The following is a 25,613-nucleotide window of genomic DNA, read 5'->3' on the forward strand; positions in this document are numbered from 1 at the left end:
ACACTCCATTGCGTTGACTTGAACCATTTTTAATTCCCTTTCATGCTTTTAATACAAATTCAAGGATCAACTGTACACGTATGTACAAGACATATTCTTTCCACATAAACAAGAAAATGAGCAAATCAAATATCTGCAACACAACATATCACGCTAAGTACCAATATTCAAACATACACTTTAAAAAAAAAAAATCCATCGAGCAGGATATTAAGACTTTGCTTGAAGAATTTGAGTTGATGTAGTTCCTTGTACAAGTATGTATCTACAATTCGAAAATGTGAGCAAACTGACCAAAAGAACCCCATTTGAAACTGTTTTTAAATTTAAAAAGCAGCTTTTCAGGACAGCAGCTTCTGTGAAAATTACACAACGTTGATCACAGCTCAAAATAAAATTGTGAAACTTTATAACAAATTTGGGCAATCTTCCCATCCATCATAAATTTGGGCAAATAACCCTTCAAGTCGCTTAAAAGTGCTGATTATAGAAATGTACACAGCTGTAACACATTCAGTTTCTATATTAGTGCTCTTGTATTTGCATGAAATGTTACACATTAGGAATATTTACAGTAAATAACAAACGCCCACATACAGTACGTTATATAAATTAAGGGTCATTACACCTATGACATTAGTGTTCGTCAACACCAAGTAGGATAAGCGAATGTAACCACACAACTTGTAAACAGCTGTTTGAGAACGAAGCAAATGGTTGCACTTCATGAGACAACAGCATATTTCTTCGTTATTTTATATTTAAAATGCCATTGTCTATTCTACAACAGAACAAAATCCGCATAAAGATATGTGGCTCATTAATTCATCATTCTTCATACATCCCTTTGACGAAACACACAGTTGGACTATGCTGATAACCATGAAGGCACTGTGAGGGAACTGGTAAGCTGACACAAGCTGAATCACAGTAGCTCAAATTGCCACGAGATGAGCAGTATTTTATTTACACCAGGGCTGTAATGCACAGCTGAGATGTTCCTCTTCAAAAATGCTCTGAAGAAAGTTTCCAACACATTTATCAGCTCTTTGCTTCTGCACAGTCATGGCTTCAGGTACCATATGGCAACAAGAATTACTCCTCGCCCTGTCTCCATTTCTGCGACTCCTCCTGGCGAGCATCAGGGTGAATCTGGTTCCTCATCCCATCTAAAACATTGGAGGTGGCCTCAGTGGCCATAATGAGTGGCTTGACTACTGCTGGTGGCAACTGTCGGAGAACTCCACCCACTGCCCCCGTCATCCCACGTTGCTCGTGCTCCCGGGTGGCTGTGTCATAGATGGTCAGTGCAGTGTCTGTGATCCCCTGTAGATGGAGAACACCATACAATTATACACATAAACAACACTTTATTCCCATTAATGTTACTGGAGCTGAAATATTAATTTAAGCTTGTTTACCTCTTTTACCACAGTATAGGCTTTGGCTACACCTTCCCTCAGGTCCACAGGCTGGTGAGCCAGTCCGTAATGGGAGAACCGTTTTATCCTCTTTGTGTCTCTCTCATCAGGCACTGGAGACACCATGTCATAGGCTGTCTCAGCTGCTGCCTGAAAATCAGACAATGCCATATATTTGTTTGATGCTTCACGAGGCAGTACTAATGAATACAGACACTTTAGTGACAGTCGACAAGCTACTTTACCTGTATAGTCCGCACCATCCTGTTGGTGAGCTCCAGAGCAGCCATAGCAGTAGAGGTTCCAAAGGAGGCAGTGCCGCGCTGAAACCCGCGGACTATCCGACCGTCTTTCCTGTACTGCTCAATCGGGAGCCAGACCAAGTCCCTGAATCCCTGAACTGAACAAAACATTCATCATAAGAACAGGGAAATACATGACCTGAGAGATACACCTGGATCGGTTAACTCACATACTATAAATGACATTCACAGCGGTTTATTAATGAAATCATGAATTACATGTTATCCCAGCTTCAAAGACATTGATTGTATTGAGTATGGCAGTAAAAACATTAAGAAAGTTTATAAGTTTAGCAGAAGAAGCTCAATCTCACTATATTATGGGTTAAATATAAATGCACCTGAAAACACAAAAAAGCTCATGACTGGGTTAAAAACATGTGTTTGACTCACCGAGCTGTACCAGTGAGTGAATAGGTCCTACACCACCCAGAAGACCCGGCAGCTGGTTCTTCTTTATGTCATTTAGCCACTCGTTTATTGCATAGGAAAACAGCTTATCCACACCTAATAATCTGAAAGACAGACAAGTATTAGTATATTTGGAAAACTCTCTCTGAATAGGGAATCGCATATTTGACACATTGTGTATTGTGGTGTGTGAAAGAAACATACCCTTGTCTGTAGCACAACCGTCTGAGTTTCAGCTCTGAACAATTCAACTGTGTCAACCCAATAATGATCCCTGCAAATGTTCCCTGAAGTAAAGCAGTCATTTAGTTATTCATAAAGTACTAATAACATAATGTGGAATTAATGCAAAGTGCTCTTAGACCACATACCTGCTCCATCGAGACATGTTTCCCATGGTAATCCAAGCGAATGGGAACCTCAGAGGTAAATCGAAACTCCCTGTTAGGAAAAGAAAATGTGACCAAATACAGAAAAATCTATTGAATTATTTCTTCCAAAGGGTTTAGTTTTTTTTTACACTGACCTAAAGAAGATTGGCTGGTCTGTGAAAGAGGGAGCAGAAGCTTCATCAATAATTTCTTCCCTGCCAGATGAGGAGAAACCATTGTGGCTCAAGCGTCTCTGAGCAGGCACCGAGATGATTGGAGCCGGGTCCTGGCTGCTGCCAGCGTGCTTGGAGAAGCTGCAGGAGATCTCGGGGGCAGCTGCTTTCTTTGTGGAAACACAGACTGCTGCGAAACAAAACGTCATCAGGAGCTTTTAGTTGAAAATAAGGTTTACAACTAAGGATGTTTGTGTGAATTATCAGTTTTACCTTCTTGAGCAGGCGGTGAGAAAAACTCAACTTCAGTGGTAAGACTAGTAAAGAAGTCTTTCAAGAAGAATAATGCATCCTTCAAACAAAAAACAGAGCTGTCACTTAAAAACATTTTACTGAGGAAGCTGAGTTTATCTTTGAAACACTAGAAAAATGATCTGTATCAAGTTGTGTACCTGATCAATATTGAGACGAAGAGGCATCAGGGAAACACGCAGACAGCACTCCTGAGGAGCCTGGCCTGACTCTGGACACATGTGCAGAGCCTTAACTGTCAACTATGAGCAAAAGCACACAAGAAGTTACACCAGGCCAACACTTAACACTGGGTTAAATTGAGTGTGTTGTCTTTCTTACCATGTTAGAATGTGCTTTGCGTGGCATTTCTTTGCTAGAATACAAGTAGAGGAACTTGTTCATCTGTGAAGTAGCCAGTCTGTCTCGAATCTCCAAGTCCTGCACAACAAACACCTGCCGGGAAACTGGCTGGTCCACTGCTGACCCAGAAGCCACCTGGGCCTGTGGGTACACCTCATGCTGAAACCTCACCTAAGGTCAAAGAAAAGGTTTTAAACTGTGAAAAAATTATCTGAGGCATTTATATGATCTGATTGAGTGTACCATAATAAACCAAAGAATAACTTTACCTTGCTGAGTTGAATCTCCATCAGGACATCAGGGTTCCTTCCCTTTCCACCTCCTGCCCGTCCTGAAGCCTTCGCCTGTCGGACTGGAGTTTGAGAGGGGGAGGTATGAGGTGTAGACCTGCAAGGGAGAGAAAAGAATAAAAATTAAAACACAATTTGTTTCCCTCTGAGCACATTCAAACACCGTCTGTACAATTTAACAGCACATGGCATGACTCACCCCCGGCTTCTAGCAGGAGAGGCTATGAAAGTCGCACTCCCAAAGTCTTTCCCACCATAAAGGTGCCAGATGACAGAGATCTCCTTGATGAGGTAGCGCACCTCTGGGATGGGAAAGTTCATGGCTCCACGACTGGAATCACTCCCATCCAGAGGTTGACTGAAGTGATCATCTTTGATTTGCACTGGGTCTGAAGTAAGCTGCTTTACCACTGGCTCCTGGTCACGATCCTGAAAGACATATTACACTCAGTGAGACAGCACAAGTTCACTGTTCACAAAATCACTGTAACAAAGCCATAACTGTGTGAATGAGTATATCCCAACCTCTCCTCTGGAACCAGGTGTTTCCAGGATACAAAAGTCGTCCGTCTCTTGGGTCAGGTTAGGGACAGGAGTGATGAGAGGAGAGTGAAGCATGGGGTAAGTGGGGCTAGAATCTTGGTTAAAATTGCCGCTCTCATCTGGGAACAGGAACAGGTCCGAGCGAGGTGGGTCATGGTCATGATTCTGCTCCTCATGTGCACCTGCAGATGTGTGAAATGTTACAAAATCTCAATGAGCACAGTTACATCAGTCAAGGATTTATAACTTTAATTCTCACTGAACAAACTCCTCACCATTCTGCTGCGGCCCTGGTGTATGCTGCCCATCAGTCTCCTCCATGGCTTCACTCATCAGGTCCTGCAACATCTGCTGCTCAGTCTCAGCGAGCAGGGAGGTCTGAGAAGTGGGCCGGCTAGGAAACTCCGCCTGTCCAAAAATACGCTTAGACTAAGCATGTATGACTGGTAGGATTTTGAAATTGTATTATAACTATTACATAACTATTACTAATGAATGGGGTCACTGCTGACCTTGGTTCTTTGTGCAGTGCTGCTGTGCTTGGCCTCTGGTTCTCCAGGGGGCAGTAAGTCACCATAGCTGGCTACATACTGGATAAGGTTCATAAGGGCGGCGCAGGAGTCCGAACACGTTCTGATGTGAATGACATCACTGGAACAGCGCAGCTCAAATCTGGGCTCTGACTGTCACCCAAGAGACAATGAAAAAGTATGTAGAAATGTGTGATATTTGTTCTGAAGAGAAAAGGTCTGAAACATCAATGCCATTTAGAGAGAGACAACTCTTACCAACTTTCCATCCACTCCAGGTTTGACAGCTGTAATCCTCAGCTCCAGTGTCCCCATGTCTACCACTTGGACATAGTCTGTGACAAAAACCAAAAGCGAACATTGGTCAACGCTGCATTTTAAACACTTCAAGCAGTTTATACGAAAACAGTGAGGTCATCTTACCACGTGCTAGATTAACTGAGACTGCATTACTCTTGTCTGAGAGGAACAGAGCAGCTTCGTCCAAAATGATCCTGCAAACAACATGTTCTACTTAGCAAAGGCAATTGTTTCTATAGCTAAGTCGCAATTACATCTCTCAGTTTCATATCGGCGACAAAACCAGAGACTGTAAACTGTTTAATACCTGAGTGTTGAAGAAGAGTGATCTAAAGAGACACTGCTGGAGATGCTGAAAGTCTCTACAATCAGGAGGGATCTGAGTGGCAGGTAAAGGGGTCTGTCAATAGAAAAGCACACGGCGCATAAGAATAAATGCAAGGACAACACATAACTTTAAAATGAGTTTGAGCTTTTGAGGTTCTTTTTACCTGTAGTCTAGAGAGCAGCTCCATAGGTGTAAATGTAGGGTGGTGACAGATGTAGGAGGGGCGTAACCCAACACAGGCTCATCAGAAACATTCAGAAAGTCAACAATCTGTTGCACATAAATTGGCAATAAGATTACAAATGTCTGATTTTATTGTACAATATTTTCTGGTGGTGAAGTGGTGGACCCATTTTGTCTTACCTGGTCATACCAACCCAGGCTGGGAGGGACAACTCTGTGCTGAAGCGTGGCTCCTCTCACTCCGACAGCAACCAGAAATTCCTGCATTAACACACATTAGCACAGTCAGCAGCAAACCAAAAGCAAGCTGACTGATATACTTTTTTTTTTTTTTTAAAGTATATTTTTTTGGGCTTTTATGCCTTTAATGGACAGCACCGTGGAGAGTGACAGGAATCGGGGAGGCAGAGAGAGGGGGAATGACATGCAGTGAAAGGCCGTCCGATGCGGGATTCGAACCGGGGCCGACTGCAGCGAGGACTGTAGCCTCTACACATGGGGCGCCTGCTTAAACCACTACGCTACATGACGCCCCATGACTGATATACTTTAAACACCAGTTCTGCTTAATTAGAGTTACTGCTTGATTGAATGTGGTGTTGCATAAAATCTGTGTTAAAACAGATGCTACTGTGTGGGTATCATTTTGGGAATAATTCATTAATCAACATATAATTATGTGTGGTGGTTCCCAGCATAAAAATGTTGACTTAGCTCAACTCAGCTTACTATGGCATGGCTCTGAGAACTCAAAGGTCCCCTTTTATAAAACACGAGTATTTACTGCACACTTACAGGTCAAGGTCCCCTTTTATAAAACACGAGTATTTACTGCACACTTACAGGTCAAGGTTTAGACTGGAGAGTAGAACCAGAAAAATACATCCATTTTGACTATAGCCCCACCTGCAGGGCAAATGTGGCCATGAAAGAGTCGGTGCTGGCGTCTATAGTAATGACAGCCACAGTATATAGTACCAAGACAGAAATTAGATCTCTAACAAATTAAGCCTTGTGGGAAATATTTAAGCAGTGTCTCAGACAGTCACAGGGTAAAATATATATATAGGATAAAAATATACCATGGTGATCTGAAGCCACCCTGTAGGTTTATCTGAGTCTCCTACCTTGACGTTGCGTTCGGCGTTCTGTGATGAGATTTTGACAGCGACAGACACCATGCTGCGGGCCTCCAGACCAATACCCTCTGAGGGAGTTGAGGATCTCTCAGGAGATGTCTCTGATTGGTAGATAGTTGGCTCTAGCCAATGGGGATGTGTTCTGCAAGGCAACTTAATGTCTGAGACAGAGGTGCCTCCATCCATAAGTCCTGAGGAGTTTGACAGAGTGGGACATCAGTGAATAAAAATAACTATATGCATGATATAACAGCAGCGATGCAGACACAGTAGAGGATTATTCTATATATTTTTACATCAGTGATATTATAGTGAACCAGTGCAGTAGGTTTACCTTGGTGATACATGCAAATGCTACTGGTGTGGAAGCAGATGTAGTGTTGGTCTTTGTGGCCTTCATACTGCGTTACACTAAACAGCACAGTGTTTTTCACCTCCAGCCAGAACTCGCCATGCTTGTTTTTCAGTATAGTTTTATCCTCGTTCTGTAAAAAAAAAAAAAAAAAAAGATGGAAACTCAACCAAACTGTCTGTTAAACAAGCTGTTGGGAATACCCAAAGAAACCTGTGAGAACAGTAAGTTGTTTCAATAAGAATGTGTGATTACCTTAGCATTAGTCTGAAGAGCCACCAAGCCGTGATTGACACTGAGGATGACAGAGAACAGACTCTGGGAGGTCTTGCTCTGGGCTTTGGGCTTTTTCTTTTTGCGAGACCTGAGGCCCAGGTCAGAGGCAGGAGAGTAATAGTGCATGTTCTCTTCCTCTGAGCCGCTGGTGTCCTCTGAAAGCACAACACAAAGCACGTCTATGAAGTGATCAAATCTGCAGGGTGTTTTAAAATGACCTCATGTCACAAATATTCACTGCAGGATTTAAAATCTACGACATGTTGTGAAATGTTTTTGCTGCCTCACCCTCAGGTGCAGTAGAGCGGAACTGGCTGAAGCTGTCCTTGGAGTAAGTGTTGATCAACTGACTGGCGACAGAGAGGCCAACTCCGTATGGCATGCTCTCAACGGTCTCAACTGGAGATGGAGCTGTGGGCTCCCATAGTAGCAGGTCGTTGTTTATCCTAAAATATTATGAACATTGATTTTAGATGTGGGAAAGTTAGAGATTAAGTATTTCATAGACATGTCTTCCATGGGTACAACTACAGTAGAGATTAAGTCCTGGGAGGTAAACTAAACAGAATTGGGAGTCCAAAGTGCCAAAAAACACTTAATCAACTGATTATCTGTTAATTTTCCACTACAAAACATTCACACATGTGGAAAAGTTTTAAATGTCAATTGCCTACCACATAACCCAGACTTTCTTTTCATGACCATAACCCTAATATTTACCAGTTTACTTTGTCGTATTTTTTATTACCATCCTGCTTTTTAATATCCTTACCTGTTGTGTAGTTTTTCATAAAATGCTTTGCTGGGTAGCGCTAATTGCACATTAGGGAAACACAACTCAAGGATGAAGCGAGAGTTGTTCATGGTTTTTTCCTGGAACTCTGTCATCTCAGCAACATCACCAGGAATGACCATCTGGAATAAAAGATAAACAAATAAAAATTTGAAACATGGGCTCCTCACCACATGCTCTGTCAACAGGTTAGGAATGCAAATCAGTGCTCATGTTGCTTTTTGCATAATGATGCATTTGTCATACATTTTAATACATCAACCAGAGGATAGTCACGTCCCTCAATGCAAATTCCTACCCCTGCACGAAGTCCATGTGCTTTGGACCAAAGCCACCATCAATACTGCAATTGCAATTCTTCAATTAAGCATATATAGAAAGAAATGATTTCATGTAAAATGAAATACATTTTCTGCTGGACATCAAATGAGCCTTTTCTTCTAATCAAGCATATCTATGAATTGATAACATGTTTTTAACACCCATGGTCCAAATTAGAAGGATTTTGAATTTGACAAATTGCCTAAAAATAGCAGACCTTCATGAATAATCAGGCAGTGTTAATAAACCTGGATATTTTCTAAGTCAGTACATTTAGTAGATGTTTTAAGCTCCACTGCATTGACTTAATGTTTTAAAGGAAAAATTGTGCTTTTCAACACAAAGAAATGTAATAATATAAACAGTAGTTGGCTGGGTTTTTTTTTTAACATTTTAAATGAATGTGACTATTCAGCCATGACCCACCTCCTCGTTCTCATACATAACCCTACGCGAAGAAAAGGGTGATGGCTCTGGTTTCCCAAAGTCACACACATCCTTCAGTGAATGAGCAGCCCCTTCCTCCTCTTCCTCCTCAAGAGAATGATCTTCAGCCCCCTCATCATCTTCAGCTGTCACGCGCTCAAGGATCGAGTGGACTGCTGTGGGGTTCATCTTCAGCACAACCCTGCTCAGAGAAAATTAACATCAATGAAAGATTCCCCTGAATGGACATGTCAGTTTGGAGTTGATTAGATAAACTTACCTCGGCCAGTCAAACTTTACACTTTCAGACGTTGCCATGTCTCCATCCATGGTGTGGGACACTCTGAGGAACCGGGCAGCTGGTTGATCTGGCTCCTCCTGGAACTTCCCTGTTGAAATAAAGAAAAAACAATAGAGCAATTAGTTTAAGACCAGCTTCTCGTTCAAAAAAGAGCACTTTGGAAACTATGTGGATTACATACCAATAAGGTCCCTAAAAGTGAGTTCCATCTTGGTTTGGTCAGGAGAGCTGCCACCCATGAACTCTGTTTTCACTTCCAGGTCTTCAAACTCCAGGTAGAGTACTTCCTTTTGCAGGGACTTCTTGAACCAAGGGCCCCTCTCCTGATCTGAGCGCAGGTCAGGGATGGGGAAGCGGACTGCAAGGCCCAGGACTGGGGCATTGACAGTCAGTGATACGTGACAGTTCGTTGGAGTGTGGCTGTCATCAAGGAAAACCTCTGTAAAGGCCTTGTGCTGAAAAATTAGTGCAGAGACACAAAGATGTAGATTACATACAATGTTGTAGAGATGATAATTATGCGAGCGATTTACCAATAGACAATTCTTTTCTCGGCTACAGTAATAATAATTATTGTGACATTATATTTTTATATTTGAGGCATTCATATTTCTAAAAATTCTTTTAGTCTTAAATGAATAGTTCCTGGGAGGAACCTTACCAAGCTGACATGTTTATTATAGGATGTATACATATGGGAGGCCATCATCTCTGTGGTGGCCAACTTCTGAGGTTGTAGCAGTGAGTTGAGGCGGTCTACGATGCTGATGTCCAGCTCAGAGCGCACAGGGCCAAGCTCCACCTGGATCTCAGCCTTCCTGGGAATGGTGCTGAGGCGAACCTGGCCGCCCTGCTTAAAGAAGCAAAGGGCTGACTGAATGGATGCCAGACAACCATGCAGAAACTTTTTTGTGTATCAAGTGCTGGTATGGTGGTTCCATATTGGACTAACAAATGCTGTTACCTGAGGGCCCCTGCGCTCAGCCTGTTTGTAAAGCAGGTGAAGGCAGGTGGTAAGCGTCGCATCAGCACTGGCTGTGGTGTCAAATGTCAGGAGCTGAGGTGTGACAGAAAAACTAGTGAGAAACACTCCTAATGCCATGCCAGCTGCAACTGAGTTTATATGCAGTGTTTAATCAACTAAAGCTCAGTGCAGTGCAAAATGTGTTTAGCTCAGGCTTGAAATTCTAACCTCAGTATACTGAATGCCTCTTTGGGAGCCACCAATGACAGCCTCGGAGGGGAAGAGACACTCCAAAAATTCCATCTGGTTGAGGGAGATGTCGGTGCTAAATGTCCTCAAGCTGGATCCCTGACAGTGCTCATAGTTTATCTTCAGACCCTGGCCCACAAACCTGCAGATGGAGGTCAGACAAATATTTCACACCCTGTCCTACAGTAAGCAAGACAAAAAACACTACCTTGTACAACAGGAATTAGTGGAAAATAAAAGTGCACCTGAGGTGGTCATGGGGACAAGCCTGATTAAACACTGTCCGAGACTGAAGGAAAGCAGCTGGTGCGAGCTGGCCTGGGCCCACCATGCTGAAGAAATGTGCAGCCATGGGGCCAAGGGGACTGGGAGCAGCATCTGGTGGTGGCAGCGGGTCGATGTGGAGGACAGAGACAGCCAGGCTGCTCAGTGTCAGCCTTAACACCAGCTCTGGCCTTGACTCATCACCATGGGTTTTGGTTGGATGGGCTTAAACACAACAATAGCGGATATACATTACATACAGATACTTCATTTTCAGCTGGTAAAAACTATAGGTCAGAGAGCACACTTTGAACCTGGAGGAGGAAGTAGTCAGGGAGATAAGATGATGTAATCTTTGGTTGGAATGAAAACATGCAAATGAATTTCCCTTTTCGAAGGCAGAGGGAGTAGTATTTAATAGTTACTTGTATAAAGAATGTAAAAATATATTGTTATATTGTGATACTTACAAGTCTGTCTCAGTAATTTTTGAGGGAGTTGTGAATCCCGTGACTGGACGGGTGTTTCATTAGCCTGCTTCTCTCTTTGTCGCGGTACATCCATGTAATCATCCCACAGAGCCTGCAAACACAGATATGATGCCAGATTATGTGAGAACAGTTCATCTGGAATATTTTCACCACACAAGCTGCAACACACATGATCAAAATAACCGTTTAAATACCTCTTTGTTTTGTGAAAATATACATCATATTTCAATGTGTCAATTGTGACATTATGACTCACTGTTGCGTTTCCAGAGGGAGATTCTCCTGGGGAGGCGGAGTAGTTGCTATTAAGTGACAAATCCAAGTCAACAGTAGGTGGTTCACCAAGTGGAGGCAGAGATGACAAACTGTGAGACATGTCCATATCAGCCATGGAGAAGAACACATCATCTACATCAGCAACCAGAAAATAAAGAAAAGGACAATTTTCATTAGATAGAAGCAACTATGACATCTGACTTTCATCTTGACTTAGTGTTTGAGTCCAACCTCGACTTGACACAGTTCTGGTGGTCTGGCTCTCAAAGAGGTCAGGGTCTGCTCCTGGCACAGCAGTATCCTTCTTCAGACAGCGGTTCAGTTCCATATGGAGCCGATACTCATCTTCCTGCTGTATGGGTCGACTCTTTCTATCCTTAGCCCATTCACGTGCACCTTCACACAAAGAGCAAGAAATGATCTATTTACTCCATATCTAAATAAATCATTTGGGGACATTTATACCCTGGATGATCCAAGTCATCTATCAAGAGATGGGTGCTCACCTCCACCAGAGAAAGCTCCAAACAAGTCCAGAAGAAGATGAACTTGCCGTGGGGACAGCAGGAAAATCAGTGTATCAATATGTCCAACAACATCCAGCTGAAAAGTAAAGCATGTCAGACAGCCTGATTATTGACATTACAAGTGCATAATACTGAATATATAAGAATGGACATTATTTTATGATATTTTTTAATAAGGGTTTGATTTACCTTTGCTCCAGGCATAGCTAGGTTATTTTTCAGAGTGAGGGACAACTCAATTCTACCACCGAGGCTCCCAACCTGAACAGGTTCAAAGGGTGTTATAGAGGATACAGGTTCTGTGAACTGGGGATGGGGCTCACATATTATTTTGGGATTCCAGCTAGGGGAGAGCTTTGGCTCAGTTTCCTGAAAAATAAGAAATATATTTTTTAAAGGCTTATAGATACAACTCTTTTATGCCACATTTTAAAGACTCGCTACACCAACCGTTGGAGTGGGTGAAGATTTACATCCTGCTCGAGACACATCTGAAAACTCATCCCAAAATATGGTGATGCCTTCCATCTGCAGGTTTTTATGTGCAAATGTGGTTGGCTGATGCACATTCACACTTGAACTCTCCTCGCCTGTTTCATCACAGTAAACAATCCTGAAAGTAACCACAGAACGCAATTAGCTTGAAAAGGACCTACAAGAAAACACTGAAGACTGATGTATCAACATCTGATTTACATTATATGGTATGTTATATATTGGGGACATATTCCATATATTTAGCTGCAGCCTTTTTTACCGCTCAAATCGTAATTCTATCTTTGATGCTTCCCATCATCTACATCTTTCCCTTCATGATTGATAATATTTATCAATATGATTATATTTTTCCTGGAATTATTCTGTGTTTGATTATTAGATGTTTTTAATATATGGAAAGTCAACTGTTGTCCCACTGACGGTTTTACTTAAAAAAAAAAACTTACTTGTTGATTCGTATCTCTAGAGCAATTCCAGTTTTAGAATTTTCCGGAATGTGTTCAACTCTGAGAACAGTGTCTAAAAATGTCACTTTGACTCTTCTCAGAACTGCAAGAGAGAAAATAAAATAAAAAAAATCAGTTTATGCAATGCTAGCAAAGTAAACCCCTTAAAATAAAATGTTGCCTAACTTGTGATCATATTACCTGTCTCTATCGTTTCTGCAAACTTCTCTAATCCCTCAAAAGGCTGAAAGCTCTCTCCCATATCGTCGGTGAGTTTCTGGCTGAGACATTCTTTGGCAAGCTGCATGCTGCTCGTCATGAAACTGGACCAGTACATGGGCTCAATGCCAGATGCTGGAAAAACAGCCAGTAGTGACACATTAATTGGCTTTTCAGGAAAATGAATTGCCAGCTTGTTTATATGTGACAAAACAACATATTTTCTCAACCCGTTTTTTCCACAGATAGTGTTGCAGTGGCCTTACCCACTCTTGGTCTTGGTCTGAGCACCATCTCCAAACCCTTGACCTCTAGGGCACAGTTCTCCTGCAGTAGGGCTGCCCATGGGACGGTTAGAGAAATTGTCTGGATGAACCCTGCGATTACTTCAAAAGGGGCATCTGCCGTCTCTAGGAGCTCATTGAGAGACTGAGGAACAAGACATAATGCTGAAGCTTCTTTTAGTTCATGCAGATTCTGTATTTAAATTAAATACATTCATCTGGTGTATTTTATGCTACAAAGGTCACATTACACATACCCATTTATCCAATGGCACTTGGGCAAGTGATCCAGTGCCTTGATAGAGGTCTAAGCTGAGTTGATCCAAGCTCAGCTTCTCCTGCAGAAAATTACCAAGGTAACGATGCAGGAGGTATCTACAGGCCCGCTTCTTGATGGACTCCGAAAATGGCCAAGGCATTTTAACTCAACAGGTGTACAGTACACAGGTAATGAAAGATAGAGGGAGGGAGGCTATGCAACTGGAATGCTATAGCCACTCAAACAGCTATGAATTTAGTCACTGGTGTTACAGTTGTGTCATCCTGTCGACTTAAAGACATCAAAAAATCGTGAGTTCAAACATCCTTCATATCCCAAGATAAGGGACACTTTGGAGGATGTGTTGACACTCAGGGATGCGTGTGGGAATTGGTCCGACTCCAGTTTGCTGCGCCTACAGAAAACACACACATATGGTGCCCCCTTTGTAATTTGACACTTGACACAACATGACACTCAACACATGTTTACAACACAGCCGAAAACAACAAGCACCATTAATACGTTCGTTTAAGACAGAGACAGGTTTAAAGTTGTCCTAGGTTGCGTTATAAAATAGTGCATTATTAATTGTCAAGTGTTATTCTCAGCATACGTTTGCCCCAATTCTAGAGCCAGTACAAACTAGCTAAACGCGCTTGCGAAAGAGCTATTAGCATGCCACAATCTTGCTAGTCATCAGCTACTCTTAGCTGTGTTTACTTAAACAAAACTGTCATCGTAGTTAGGAGACGGGAGCTGCGCTCTGACTGTTGGCTAGACAAAGGCATGTCATCAAGCTAACTAGCCGGCTAGCAAGCTCCACTGCTGTCGGCAGAGTGAGGACACATTAGCTTAGCCGGCTAACGGCAGGCTAAGGTTGAAACGGTACATGCTTGCTAGTTAGCTAGCTAACCTAAAAGCCAACATTTCCCAAGTTATCTACCAACACACGACAGATGTACACTGGCAAAACAATTTACGTATATATGCCAGTTAGATATACCGACATGCATGAGTCAGTGAGCAGAGCTGAAGATGTTAATGCAGCTCTTAACTTACCTTCTGACTGAGTTGTTTACAAACACTTTCATGACTCCGCACCGACTAAGCCTACACACGCCGAGAAGGGATTAGACAATGATGTCATAACGTAGCGGAACTGTGTAGTACCCCATTGGATCTAGATTTATTTTAGGTGGTTATTTAGACACAAATGAGATGGACTTGAAACAAGGAGCATAGTCCGTGAAAGTGATTTTTTACTCTGGCTGTACATTTACCAGAGCCTGAACACAACTATGTATATAAAGGTTAGGTGAACGCTCATTTGACTGAACCTTGTCCGTATAGCCCGGAGTGGGCTGGAAGCTTCCACAAGCCGGAAGAACACAACCAGCGAGGAGGTGAGAAAAATGAACGCAGTTTGGTTACAAAGGATTTGCAACAGACTCAACTCAAACGTGATTACCGCTTTTAATGTTATGTTATATGCATTTTCTTATGTAAACAAAGTGATTGAAATACGTTTATAGCCTACACAACGGTCGATCACTTTGCTACCGTTAAACAGAGCAGCGACTTAGCTGTTAGTTCTCCCAGAGTTTACCCCAAAATATAGCTAATGTTTGCCATCTAAGTTAGCTACAGAAGATCAGTATAGATAACTGTATGAATTGGCCGATGTATAACATTTGCATGAAACTCATACATTGATTCAGCAATAACTATAATGTCTTTAATGACAATAACTACACTTGTTCTGCTTCAGCTAGCTAAACAAGAAGGCTGCTCAGAGTCCTAAAGATGTCGCTGTGATGTTCATGTGATTAACATGTAGCTCACATTGTGGACGGTAATGCATGTGTTATTCTGACAGGGATGAAAAGTAACTAAATATATTTACTCAAGGAAGTGCTTCTCAGTACAATGCTGAGGTACTTGAGTATTTCGTGTCATGCTACTTTATAATTCTACTCTACTACAATTCTGAAGGAAATATTGCATTTTTTACTCCACTATATTTATTTGGCAGCTGTAAGTACTAGTTACTTTACAAATTAAGATTTTACACACAAAACATATAAGCATTTTATAAAATATGATGCATATTAATAGATCAGACCAGTCAACACTGTGTGAAATTGTCAGAATCAGCTCCACCTTGAGCAACTGCAGTAACATGATGTCACATGCACATTAATGCAATCAACTGTCGACTGTGTTTAATCTGTCTATTTGTTGATTAGTCAAAACAGCATTAAGGGTTCAGTCTAGAAAACTTCAATGGTAAATGCCAAGAAGATATTTTGCAGGTTTGATCAACAGCCAAAAAAAACCCTGAAACAACATGATAATAATATATGGTTTAATATACAATTGAAATGGAACAAATCACAATAATACTTTCTAACAAGGGCTCATTGCCAATGAAGGGCATCCAGGCAAAAATAATTAATGATGACGAAGCCAGATGCGAAGCAACAGGCTACAGCTGACATGCAGGAAAAAGGCTCATACAGGAATGCACAACCTAATGCCCCTTAACATAAATGGGACATGACAAGTTTCAACTTGTTTAACAAATGAACCAGAGGACAGATAGGGGGTGTGTAGAAACTAAAAAATGACTGAAGCAGCATCTGAATGACAGCATACTTCAACACCAAAACTATTTATCAGAAAGTTGTTTTTTGTTTTTTTTTTAATTTATAAAAAAAAAACAAGAACTGAAATCTCTCATTTACAAAAGAAGACCCTTAATTTGGTACTCTGTAGAAACCCCTTTGGCAAGAATTATAAGATTTACACAACTGAATACACACTAATCATCTTCCTAACAGGCTCTGTCAGATTGGTTTGGAAGCATCAGTGAACTGCAGTTTAACGGGTTTAAATCTTGGTTTTCTGTGAATTGATGAATTACAATTAAACCAAGTAGGAACCAGCTAAACGATTTTAGAGGAAGGAAGTGTCTCTGAAAGTTTTCACACTCAGTCTGTGTTGAATACTTATCATTTGTTTGGAAATCCCAGATTATTTATTTCACTTGTGTATTGTTGTCTTACTTAAAACAACTGTATTTATTTTAGTAAATTAATAAAATACAATAGTAGATTAAACATGTTGATTAATTTCCTCCAAAACTGGTTTACATGTTTCCTCATATAACCAACCAACCTCATAGAGGATGTTAGCTACTAAAAATAGTCCACTTTGAACTTAAAAAAAAAAAACTTCACAGAACAGTCAGATGCATGTCTTTCACTTCTGTTTCAGACACATGATGTTATACACTGTCACTGTATCTTAAGCACTGCAGCTGAGTCAACTCTTGACTATTGACAGTCAAATGACTGACTGTTGCAAAAAATACACCTTTTTCAGTGTTTATGACCAGCTGTTATAGATGTAGTTTAAAGGCATTCATTTGATTGCACTACTGTGTCAGTATAATACTCAACAGGAAACCTTGTTGCCATGACAGTGAAGAACAGCTTGTTCTGACACAGTCCTAGTTATCTGCAGGGTTATTGAAGTGTACTCATGTGAATGGAGAAGTTTTAAAAAAAAATTTTTTTTTAAATCATTTTAATAGAATCCAGTCAAATCTGGCTCCAGCTGAGTCAGTCAGTAATGTTGATGTTCTCTTATAGGGGATGGAAATAGACTGCCAGCCCGAGGAGCCCATTGTCTCTTCATTTGATGAGGACTGTGTTGAGCTTGGTGACGTCAAGGACATGAGATTGGAGGCAGAAGCAGTGGTCAATGACGTACTCTTCGCCGTCACTGAAATGCACGTGTCACAAAGTCTCAACAGTGCGTTGGATGTGGCGTACATAAATGTGGAAACAAGAGAGGGAAATCGGTATTGTCTTGAGCTCACAGAGGCAGGACTGAGGGTAAGACGCAGTGAGACAGTGGTTTCTTGTTTTATTCTTCATCATATGCACTTTAAAGACCCCAAAGCATGCAAAGTGTTACATCTCTCATTTCTACCCAAACAGGTGGTGGGCTATGCTTTCGATCAAGTGGACGAAGATTTGAGCAACCAGTATCATGAGACAGTTTACTCCCTTCTGGACACACTGAGTCCGGGATACAGAGAAGCCTTTGGGAATGCTTTGCTCCAGCGGCTGGAAAGGCTGAAGCAAAACGGACGATAGAAGAAAGCGACCAAGATGCTGCCTAAGTTATACAAGTGAAACAGGGGCTGACGATGTAGGTGTATTTGGCTATGTGCCACTGATAACCAAGTCTGGTCAAATATTATAGCCTCTCATGTGACGTCCACCTGCCTAGCTACCACTACAATAAGGGGTACCCTGCCCTATCAACTTTGCTTTGTTATGAGTTTCATACCATTGACTGACTCCATGTTTGATAGTCCACTTCAGTGACTGCTAGGGATTGGCTGTACGGGATGTGTTGCAACATTGTGTTGTTGACTTTAACTGTGGAAAGATCTTCCAGCTTCCTCCATGTTACAAATTTGTAACTGAACATTGTTCAAGAAATCCGCACTTTTTGTACTCATCAAAATGATCTGAGAAAGAAGCAGCAAGTTGTATTGATAGTAATTCAGTTTCCCCCTCTGCCCTGCTTGCACTAAAGCTGTGACCTGATGACTGATATCTGCTCAAATATACTCAACTAGTTCTCATTCAGCAGGAGTCTCAGTGAAAGAGCCAAAGCTGTACTCTGTAACTCATATTGCCTTAATGACTGACTTTTGGTTAGAAAAGTACAAAAATTAACCCATTTACTTACGTTTTACTTATTTTGTGTTGGAGATAATGGTATTTTGTGGGGTTGTTCTTTCACACAGATAAGTCAGAAACAAAACTAATTTGAAGGTTCTGGTTATGTTATAGACTAAACGGACACTGTATTCAGTATTAATTGTAAAGTTTGTGTTTGGATGTTAGTTTTTTTCCCCTCCATACTGCAGTGCATTGCATCTCAAGCTTGCATTCCTGACTATAGCTAGCCTTGTGGAGGTTTAAGTATATTCTTTTGTTGTAAGCTTGTTCTCCAACAGCATTTGCTTCTATTCAGGGAGGACTTCTTGCTTTAAGTTGATGTTGGTTTACTGTACTTGTGACCTGGTTACGATCCCACGTCGGTCTTACAAAATCTACTTTAATAGAACTTGTTCTCTTTCCATACATACTGTTATTCCTTGCTGCTGGCCTTTGCTCAGACTAATAAAATCTCAGAAGTATTTCAAGGCTTCTTTTTATGTCCCCAGTAAAGTGTTTTGCTCATTTTAAGGCTGTTATTCATCTAAAAGCCTTTCCACCACCAGGTGTTGAAAACCTGGGATGAGCAGTATTACCATCAGCGACATTGAATCAGAGGCAGACTTTATCCGAGTACAGCGACAAGTGACTGACAGCTATGTAACAAGCTAAAAAACAGCTGCGAGTCCTTTTAGCACAAAATTTACTAAAAAGACACTTAAACAACTTGGGTTACTCGTGTCAGATTCACATATAGTGCGACTTGGGTACACATTAGATTTCTTTATTAGAATTTACTTTTCATATGTAGCACAAGGTCAGTAAGAAATATTACAAAATTAGAAGTAAAGAAAAAGTACAGCATGTACCTTTTCTGACTACACAGCAGCCAGTGAGCCAAGACATTTGCATTGTAGTGGAATGTAATTAAGCCAGGGTCATTTACAAACATTAACCCGCATTATTTCACATCCACAACTCTTAAAAATCGACTGTTAGGCAATCCATAGTGAAAATCAACCTCTCATTTGTTTCAGTAAGATTTAAGATGTGTGTGAGGCAAAGTCTTGCATACTAGTGAAACACATACATCTTAAAAACAAAAACAAAAAAAAAAAAAATCAACTTGATGAATGAATAAAATGAGATCTTAACTAGAATCATTAACTTTTTTTTTTTTTTTTTTTTTACTCAAAGCTGAATCCCTTTTTAAAAAAAGAAAATGCACATTTGTCTGAGGTATTGTTGCCAGTTTAGCTCACAATCTGAACTGGGAACCTGATGCAGAACAAGTCTTGTTTGTTGTCATCTCTCAGTTCCCACTCCACAACCAGCTTTATCTAGAAATGCAGAAGAGGAGTAGTAGTCAGTGGAGCAGGTGCACATTGTTTAACATTTTAGAAAAAAAAAAAAAAAAAAAAAAAAAAAAAAAAAAAAAAAAAAAAAAAAAAAATTGAAGTGAAAGAAACAAAACACATGGCAAGAGGACAAAGTCACTACTCAGACAAGGAAGAGAGAAACTTAAATCTGAACCAATTTAAAAAGCCAAAATTTGTTTTTTACTCTCTTCCTTTACTTCCTTTATCTAAGGATCTGAATGCTTATTCCATTACTGCTTACATCATACCCAAGATGAAACCACATTACAAAATTACCCTCTGATTAGATGCAATTTTAAGACCTTAAATGTGGATTGTCACTAAATTATTAAAAAGAAAAACCATCTTAAAAATGGCCGTTGCTAATGTCACATGTACTTACTGCGGGATACTCAGACTTCACCGGCAGAGAGTTTAGATAGTGATAACTCTGCTGCTTCTTGATGGGACACTGGATTCCAGACTTACAGCCATCTTCTATGGGAATGGGGAAGGGGACAGGAACTCCAGCAATAATACCATGAACCACTGCTTTGCTTGTCTGGCTCTCCACACCTACAATAAGACATCACATCATGAGAGCAAAGGTTTTTAAAACCAAGAAGAAAAGAAAACCATTTATGCTGTGAATCTTGGAAGACATATCTATCCATTTATAGTCCACTTACCACTATTGAATGTCACATTGACACTGTAAGACTGTCCTTTGTGTAACTGGCATGGCTGAGTGTTACAAGGGCTAACGTCCACCACAGCCACTTTGCCAGAAGTGGAGCCTGAATATAAACATGGAAAAGACAGTCTAAATGAATGAATGAATGAAAAAAATAAATGCTAATACTGCCGACATCACTTTTTAAAAATGTGCTCCATTTTCATTAGATGTGACCAACACATTACAAACTATATAATTTCCTCTGTGGCCATGAGGAAAATCTATGCAATGCCATGTTGCTGAATATTTATTTCCACAGGAATGTCAGACCACTCAGGTGACTAAATAAATACTGGACTACCACAAATATGTGCACATGAGTGTATATATATTGTGTACACATATAGTGTTCTGGACAGGTAAAACTTTCCGTGGGACATATGAAAATCTAGGTGTGAGGGGTGCACATCAGTGTAGTCAATTAATCAGTTAAGTGGACTGAAAGAAAATCAATCGTCAGTTTTTAGAATTAAGGTAATTATATGTAAAACATCCATTCCCCGTTTCTCCAATGTAAGAATCATCCGTTTCTCCAAATATAATTGTTTTAAAGTCTTTGGATTTTGCAGTGATGGTTGAACAAATCAAAACATCTGAAGTACTCTGTTCTTTTTTCTGATTTTATAGTAAGAGTACAAGCACCGTTAATTTACATATCTTGCATTTAAAATGCGATGATCACCGGTTAACATAGAGAGAAGTAAGTCTGGGGCGGAAGAAAACTCAGGTGAAACTTACCGCAGTCTTTGTACTTCACTGGTGCCGCGCAGGTGAATCCTATCAAGCAGAGTGAGACGATGAAACCAGTCCGGACATCCATGTTTCTTTTTCTTTTTTGGCAAGACCTTAGAAATTAGGAAATACCCATGACGCAATGTTAAGTAAACTTCATCGGACCAGTGTGCCTTCGAGCAGTCAGCAGAAAGTGTTGAATCATATGACTTCTTGTTTGTTTCCCCAAATGTTGCGGATGTAACAGTGATTACAAAATTTAACACAATGAGGAACAAATTCTCTTCGACTACCTGGCCATGTGGTAAAAACAGCTCAAACACAGTGAGTCGCAAAAATGATATAGTACAAAGAAGAATAAGTAATTTTGAATGAACAGACTGTACCTTTGATGAGCTTCAGTCAACATGCGAAGTGGAACTGCTAGTAGGCTGCCACTATTTATTTCCCTGTATCACGAGATTGAAGCAACGCCTATTTATGCGAAAGAAATATTTTCTTTGCCCGATATTTTGCCTGTCAGGAAACCCCCGCTCCCGTCTCCTGTGCTGTAAGTGGCAGATGAGAGCCTCAACACTGCATGAAGCAAATTATCTGTAAACTTAAACTCAATGTAAGTATTTGATTGGTGGTTCTTGTTGGGAACGGCATACAGCCTGGTAAAACAGTTCCTGAGAGGCAAAACCAAGGTAGTACAAACCCAAAGTCTCCTGACGGGTCTTATCCCTAATGCCTCATGGTTGGCAGGTAAACTGACGAATCAACTGGCCGTATACTACCAACATGGGCGTGTCTGTTTTCACAGACATTAATTTTAGCCAATAAGATCGAGATAACTCTTTCGTCATCTGAAGGGGGTGGAACTTACCAACATTTGTTATGGAAGATGTCATTCGTTAGAAGAGCAATGATATCTGCGTCAAAGTCAAAATTATTGAGCCTGGCCAGGTAACGTACATTTTCTGAAATCGTATACATAATTTGGGATGTCCCTGGTCAAAATATTAACCTTTAAACAATCTCTTTGATAGAAAAATAGTGTGTTGAAGATAGTTAGCAAGCTAGCCTTTAACGCTACCGTTAGGTAACAAGCTAGCACTGGGGCCAGTAACGTTATAAGTCCTGCTGCTTTCATATGATCTGATGTTAACGTTTTAATGTTTTGCAGGGCATCTACTCTTCTGAACAACCCCGGTGTGACCCAGCAGTTATACCGGCTGCCCCCAAACCCCACCGCGGGGCTCCAGCGCTTCAGTAGCGCCTCCGCCCAGGAGAAGCCAGCGGTGTTAGGTCCATCTGAAGATAAAGTACACCTCACTGAGTCATGTGTGAAGGTCAGCAGTTACACCCACGATTAAGAACCTTACTCTTTGGGGATGTGTGTATAAAAATCATAAATCTACAGTCAGAGCCAGTGTTGACAGTGGAACTGTATTAAGAATGCAACTTCATGACATCAGGTTAGTCAGACTTTATAGGGAGCATCGGGCAAACATTTGTGTTTCATGGTTCCTCTACATTTGAAATGTGAAGAAACCAAAGACTCCCACACACTGTCACTTTATCAATAATAGCATTGTAGGTGATGAGGGTCTGAAGGCCCAAACATTGTAAATAATGTGTACAAGTGATCAACAGTGTGCAGCTTTAATCACAGATCAAATTGTTTGATTCTAGACACTTGTCAACAAGCCTTTGTGGTGTCACCACATTGATAACTTAGTCTAACTTGGTCTTGGATGTCTCCAACAGAGCTTGCGTTGAAGTTTATGTGACTTGCACCTTGTTTGCCCCCCCCCTTAATCCAGAGACTTGGGGAGATCATGGAGAAGGGCGAGTACCTGAGAATACAAGTGGAGGGAGGAGGCTGCTCTGGGTTCCAGTACAAGTTTGCTGTTGATGGTAACAGGAATGAGGATGACATGTAAGATGCCACTAATCTAGCTTTCAAGTCTTTGTTTCCTGAAAGTCACTTGTATCTTCACTAAATCACTCCTGTCCTCTTTGTTCCTCAGAGTGTTTGAGCAGGGAGGAGTGGGCATTATCGTGGACCAGGACAGCCTGGAGTTTGTCAAAGGAGCCACAGTGGACTTCACCCAGGAGCTGATCCGCTCCACCTTCCTAGTGCTGAAGAATCCTCAAGCTGATCATGGCTGCTCCTGTGGCAGCTCGTTCTCTGTCAAACTATGAACCTGCTTCCCTGTTTCATCCGTTAATAATAATAATAATAATAATAATAATAACGATTAATAATAATAATACTTAATACACTGATTTACCAATTTATCAGGTACACATGTACAAAATACAGTAAAATATTAGTCACATTTCAGCCTACTATATTACATCTGATAACCATAGGGATGAATAAACACCTGTCTGAAACAATGTCAACAAAAACTGAAAATTATAGGCTTCACAAAAGTACAATTTATTATAGTGCTATCATATTGGATTGTCTTTAACAGTAAACATGTATCTAATAAACCGTAAACTCAGGGTATTATGTGATATTGAACTATCTGATATTTTGAGTTCCTAATTCAGTTTGCTAATAGCTACATCTTGTGTCAACAGTGAAACTGGTAGATAGTCTTGCACTTTTGAGTGTGAAATGACATGAAGTGAATGAAGGGCAGAGGTGGTGATTAATCATTGAAGACAGCTAAAGTCAGTATCGCTCATTGACAGCAGAGTTTATTACAATTCAGCTGCGATTTGTTTTGGACTATTCGGTGCTTAGATTGTCTTTGTATGTAAAATATGTATATAGGCCATATCTATGAATATAAAGAGCTAAGGTATGTTAAGGTTTGTTTCTTCTTAAATAAAATTGAGTGAATATCATATTTTTATCTTCAGGCTTTTCTCTTTATAATATGAAAATTAGTGTATGTCCAAAGTTATCATGCAGGGGAGGTTGTGTATTTTAAATAGTACTCACATGAATCACTTCCTCACACAGAATCATGAAAGGGCAGCAAGGAAATGTTTCTATTTATTGATAATTGATAAAAGGTTAGTTTGAGCACTGCTGGTGTCATTACATTGGTTCCTCAGCATTATGAATCATATTATTTATGTTGTTTTCACCCAACATTTTTCACTCAAAGCTCAAGTCCATGGTTGCCTTTTTTATTAAAGTGGAATTTAAGAAACATCTCACAAAAAATATACAAAAAGAATATCTACAAATGATATTTACACTGGTGTAATGTAAATCAAAATATGCAGCAACATTTTTTCGTAGTTAGTCTTAATACAAGGAGCAAAATGTTTTGCACTTTTCATATTTTCTCTGATAAAACATTCCATTTAAGCAATATATCTGATTACACAAACATTAACTTACTGTTGAAAAAAGTCACACCATTCATATTCATGAAAATGCAACAATAATACATCATACAGTAGCAGCACACTGAAAAGTGACTGAAAGAACTGCAACAGTGCATTGAAACATCAATTTACAACCGTTCTTTTTGTTTTCTGAGGAATTTGGTTCGGACAGATTGTCTTCCAGTAAGCCATGCACACCCATTAACCACAAACAGATCCTCAAACGAGTATGCACACGTTAACATGTCATGAGGGGAACACTGCTGAGGGAGGTTTGAGGTCAACCAGTCAACAACACAACCACATGAACAAACCATAAATGAACCATCAGGGTAACACAGTGACCAGGTCAGGTGTACAGTGCATAGTATGCTTTGGCATGCTGACATCCAGAACATAACAGTGGATGTTACATTCAGGAGGAAGGCCACAGGATTTGGAATTACCAGTAAAAATAGAACAAATAAATGACTACATGATCCAAAAAGTAAAACAAACATAATACAAAAAGAATCCAAACCCTCATAAATTGAACACTCAGATTAAGGCTAATTCAGTTTGCTACATGTTTTAAAAAATGGCATTGTCCGTAACACAATTTCATAGGCCTGCCAAGTGGCAAAACTGCCATTTGGGACATGTACACAGATTCGCTCATTCTAAAAATATTATCCATTACTGAAATGATATGCACATACTGTGTTAGAGAGATGACCTTTTTTTTTTTTTTTTTCTATCTCAATGATGATATGATGCTGTGAGAGCAGGGCTGTATGCCCTCCACCTGTGTTCACAATCGGGACTGATGCTATGATGAAAATGAGCCTTGCACATATGCATGCACCTAGTTTTTGAGGCAGTAAATCACATTACTGCTTTTCCTCATTTACAGGCTGCCAGGTCTGTCCTCCTTTTTTCTTGAGATGCATCTTTTAGCTGATTCTTTTCTCTGGAGAGCCGTGCTGGGAGACACCTGGACTTTCTGAGGCAGGATGGTCCAGGTGTGATCCTCAGTGAGGAGCATGAACACACCTCCACACAAAGAGGCTAGTGAGGAGATTAAAAAGAAAAGGGAGAGGATGCATCATTTAATATTTGATTGTCATATCATTTGT

General features: G+C 40.5%; 5 protein-coding genes across 12 annotated transcripts in view; 2 read left to right on the forward strand and 3 right to left on the reverse strand.

Annotated features, from left to right (window-relative positions):
* Window positions 1-13: 13 nt before the first annotated feature.
* Window positions 14-14,771, reverse strand: atg2b (autophagy related 2B). 7 transcript variants are annotated; one of them, XM_023417346.2, is made up of 43 exons: window positions 14,654-14,771; window positions 13,590-14,006; window positions 13,315-13,477; window positions 13,031-13,183; window positions 12,830-12,932; window positions 12,336-12,498; window positions 12,075-12,254; window positions 11,865-11,961; window positions 11,590-11,754; window positions 11,339-11,490; window positions 11,062-11,173; window positions 10,573-10,816; window positions 10,307-10,469; window positions 10,079-10,171; window positions 9,776-9,964; window positions 9,296-9,569; window positions 9,094-9,202; window positions 8,814-9,015; window positions 8,046-8,188; window positions 7,562-7,719; window positions 7,253-7,428; window positions 6,980-7,130; window positions 6,634-6,836; window positions 5,687-5,767; window positions 5,487-5,593; window positions 5,303-5,395; window positions 5,119-5,189; window positions 4,954-5,030; window positions 4,678-4,848; window positions 4,441-4,573; window positions 4,148-4,347; window positions 3,822-4,051; window positions 3,602-3,719; window positions 3,312-3,503; window positions 3,131-3,232; window positions 2,952-3,030; window positions 2,661-2,868; window positions 2,506-2,575; window positions 2,339-2,421; window positions 2,117-2,238; window positions 1,667-1,821; window positions 1,422-1,571; window positions 14-1,326 (listed from the first exon to the last, which is right to left on the reverse strand). In XM_023417346.2, exons 2-43 carry the CDS (start codon window positions 13,749-13,751, stop codon window positions 1,096-1,098), a joined length of 6,228 nt encoding a protein of 2,075 aa, XP_023273114.1. In that variant the 5' UTR covers window positions 13,752-14,006; window positions 14,654-14,771; the 3' UTR covers window positions 14-1,095. The 7 variants fall into 7 exon arrangements, with proteins under 7 accessions (XP_023273114.1, XP_087033026.1, XP_023273111.1 ...); XM_087176900.1 differs by having other exon boundaries at window positions 6,589-6,836; XM_023417343.2 differs by having other exon boundaries at window positions 9,776-9,967.
* A 94-nt stretch (window positions 14,772-14,865) lies between these two features.
* Window positions 14,866-18,815, forward strand: gskip (gsk3b interacting protein). 2 transcript variants are annotated; one of them, XM_023417350.2, is made up of 3 exons: window positions 14,866-14,997; window positions 17,248-17,493; window positions 17,599-18,815. In XM_023417350.2, the coding sequence occupies exons 2-3, from the start codon at window positions 17,251-17,253 to the stop codon at window positions 17,755-17,757; spliced, it is 402 nt and encodes a 133-aa protein (XP_023273118.1). In that variant the 5' UTR covers window positions 14,866-14,997; window positions 17,248-17,250; the 3' UTR covers window positions 17,758-18,815. The 2 variants fall into 2 exon arrangements, with proteins under 2 accessions (XP_023273118.1, XP_023273117.1); XM_023417349.2 differs by having other exon boundaries at window positions 14,885-15,054.
* A 286-nt stretch (window positions 18,816-19,101) lies between these two features.
* On the reverse strand, window positions 19,102-21,697 carry LOC111663149 (NPC intracellular cholesterol transporter 2). The gene is made up of 5 exons (XM_023417229.2): window positions 21,546-21,697; window positions 21,166-21,272; window positions 20,381-20,488; window positions 20,095-20,267; window positions 19,102-19,673 (listed from the first exon to the last, which is right to left on the reverse strand). The coding sequence occupies exons 1-5, from the start codon at window positions 21,566-21,568 to the stop codon at window positions 19,587-19,589; spliced, it is 498 nt and encodes a 165-aa protein (XP_023272997.1). The 5' UTR covers window positions 21,569-21,697; the 3' UTR covers window positions 19,102-19,586.
* Window positions 21,698-22,030: 333 nt separating this feature from the next.
* Window positions 22,031-24,006, forward strand: isca2 (iron-sulfur cluster assembly 2). The gene is made up of 4 exons (XM_023417269.2): window positions 22,031-22,107; window positions 22,328-22,493; window positions 22,968-23,083; window positions 23,175-24,006. Exons 1-4 carry the CDS (start codon window positions 22,046-22,048, stop codon window positions 23,347-23,349), a joined length of 519 nt encoding a protein of 172 aa, XP_023273037.1. The 5' UTR covers window positions 22,031-22,045; the 3' UTR covers window positions 23,350-24,006.
* Window positions 24,007-24,129: 123 nt separating this feature from the next.
* The window catches only part of eml5 (EMAP like 5), a 38,154-nt gene continuing 36,670 nt past the window's right edge, over window positions 24,130-25,613 (reverse strand). Inside the window, exon 42 of the mRNA XM_087176902.1 lies at window positions 24,130-25,545. Within this exon, the coding sequence (XP_087033028.1) occupies window positions 25,509-25,545 (37 nt within the window). The 3' untranslated portion in view covers window positions 24,130-25,508. The remainder of the gene's footprint in view (window positions 25,546-25,613) is intronic.

The sequence above is a fragment of the Seriola lalandi genome, unplaced genomic scaffold (genome assembly GCF_002814215.2).
Source record: "Seriola lalandi dorsalis isolate HSWRI2012SDOR001 ecotype SW California unplaced genomic scaffold, Sedor1 jcf7180002054573, whole genome shotgun sequence".
Lineage (NCBI taxonomy): Eukaryota > Metazoa > Chordata > Actinopteri > Carangiformes > Carangidae > Seriola > Seriola lalandi.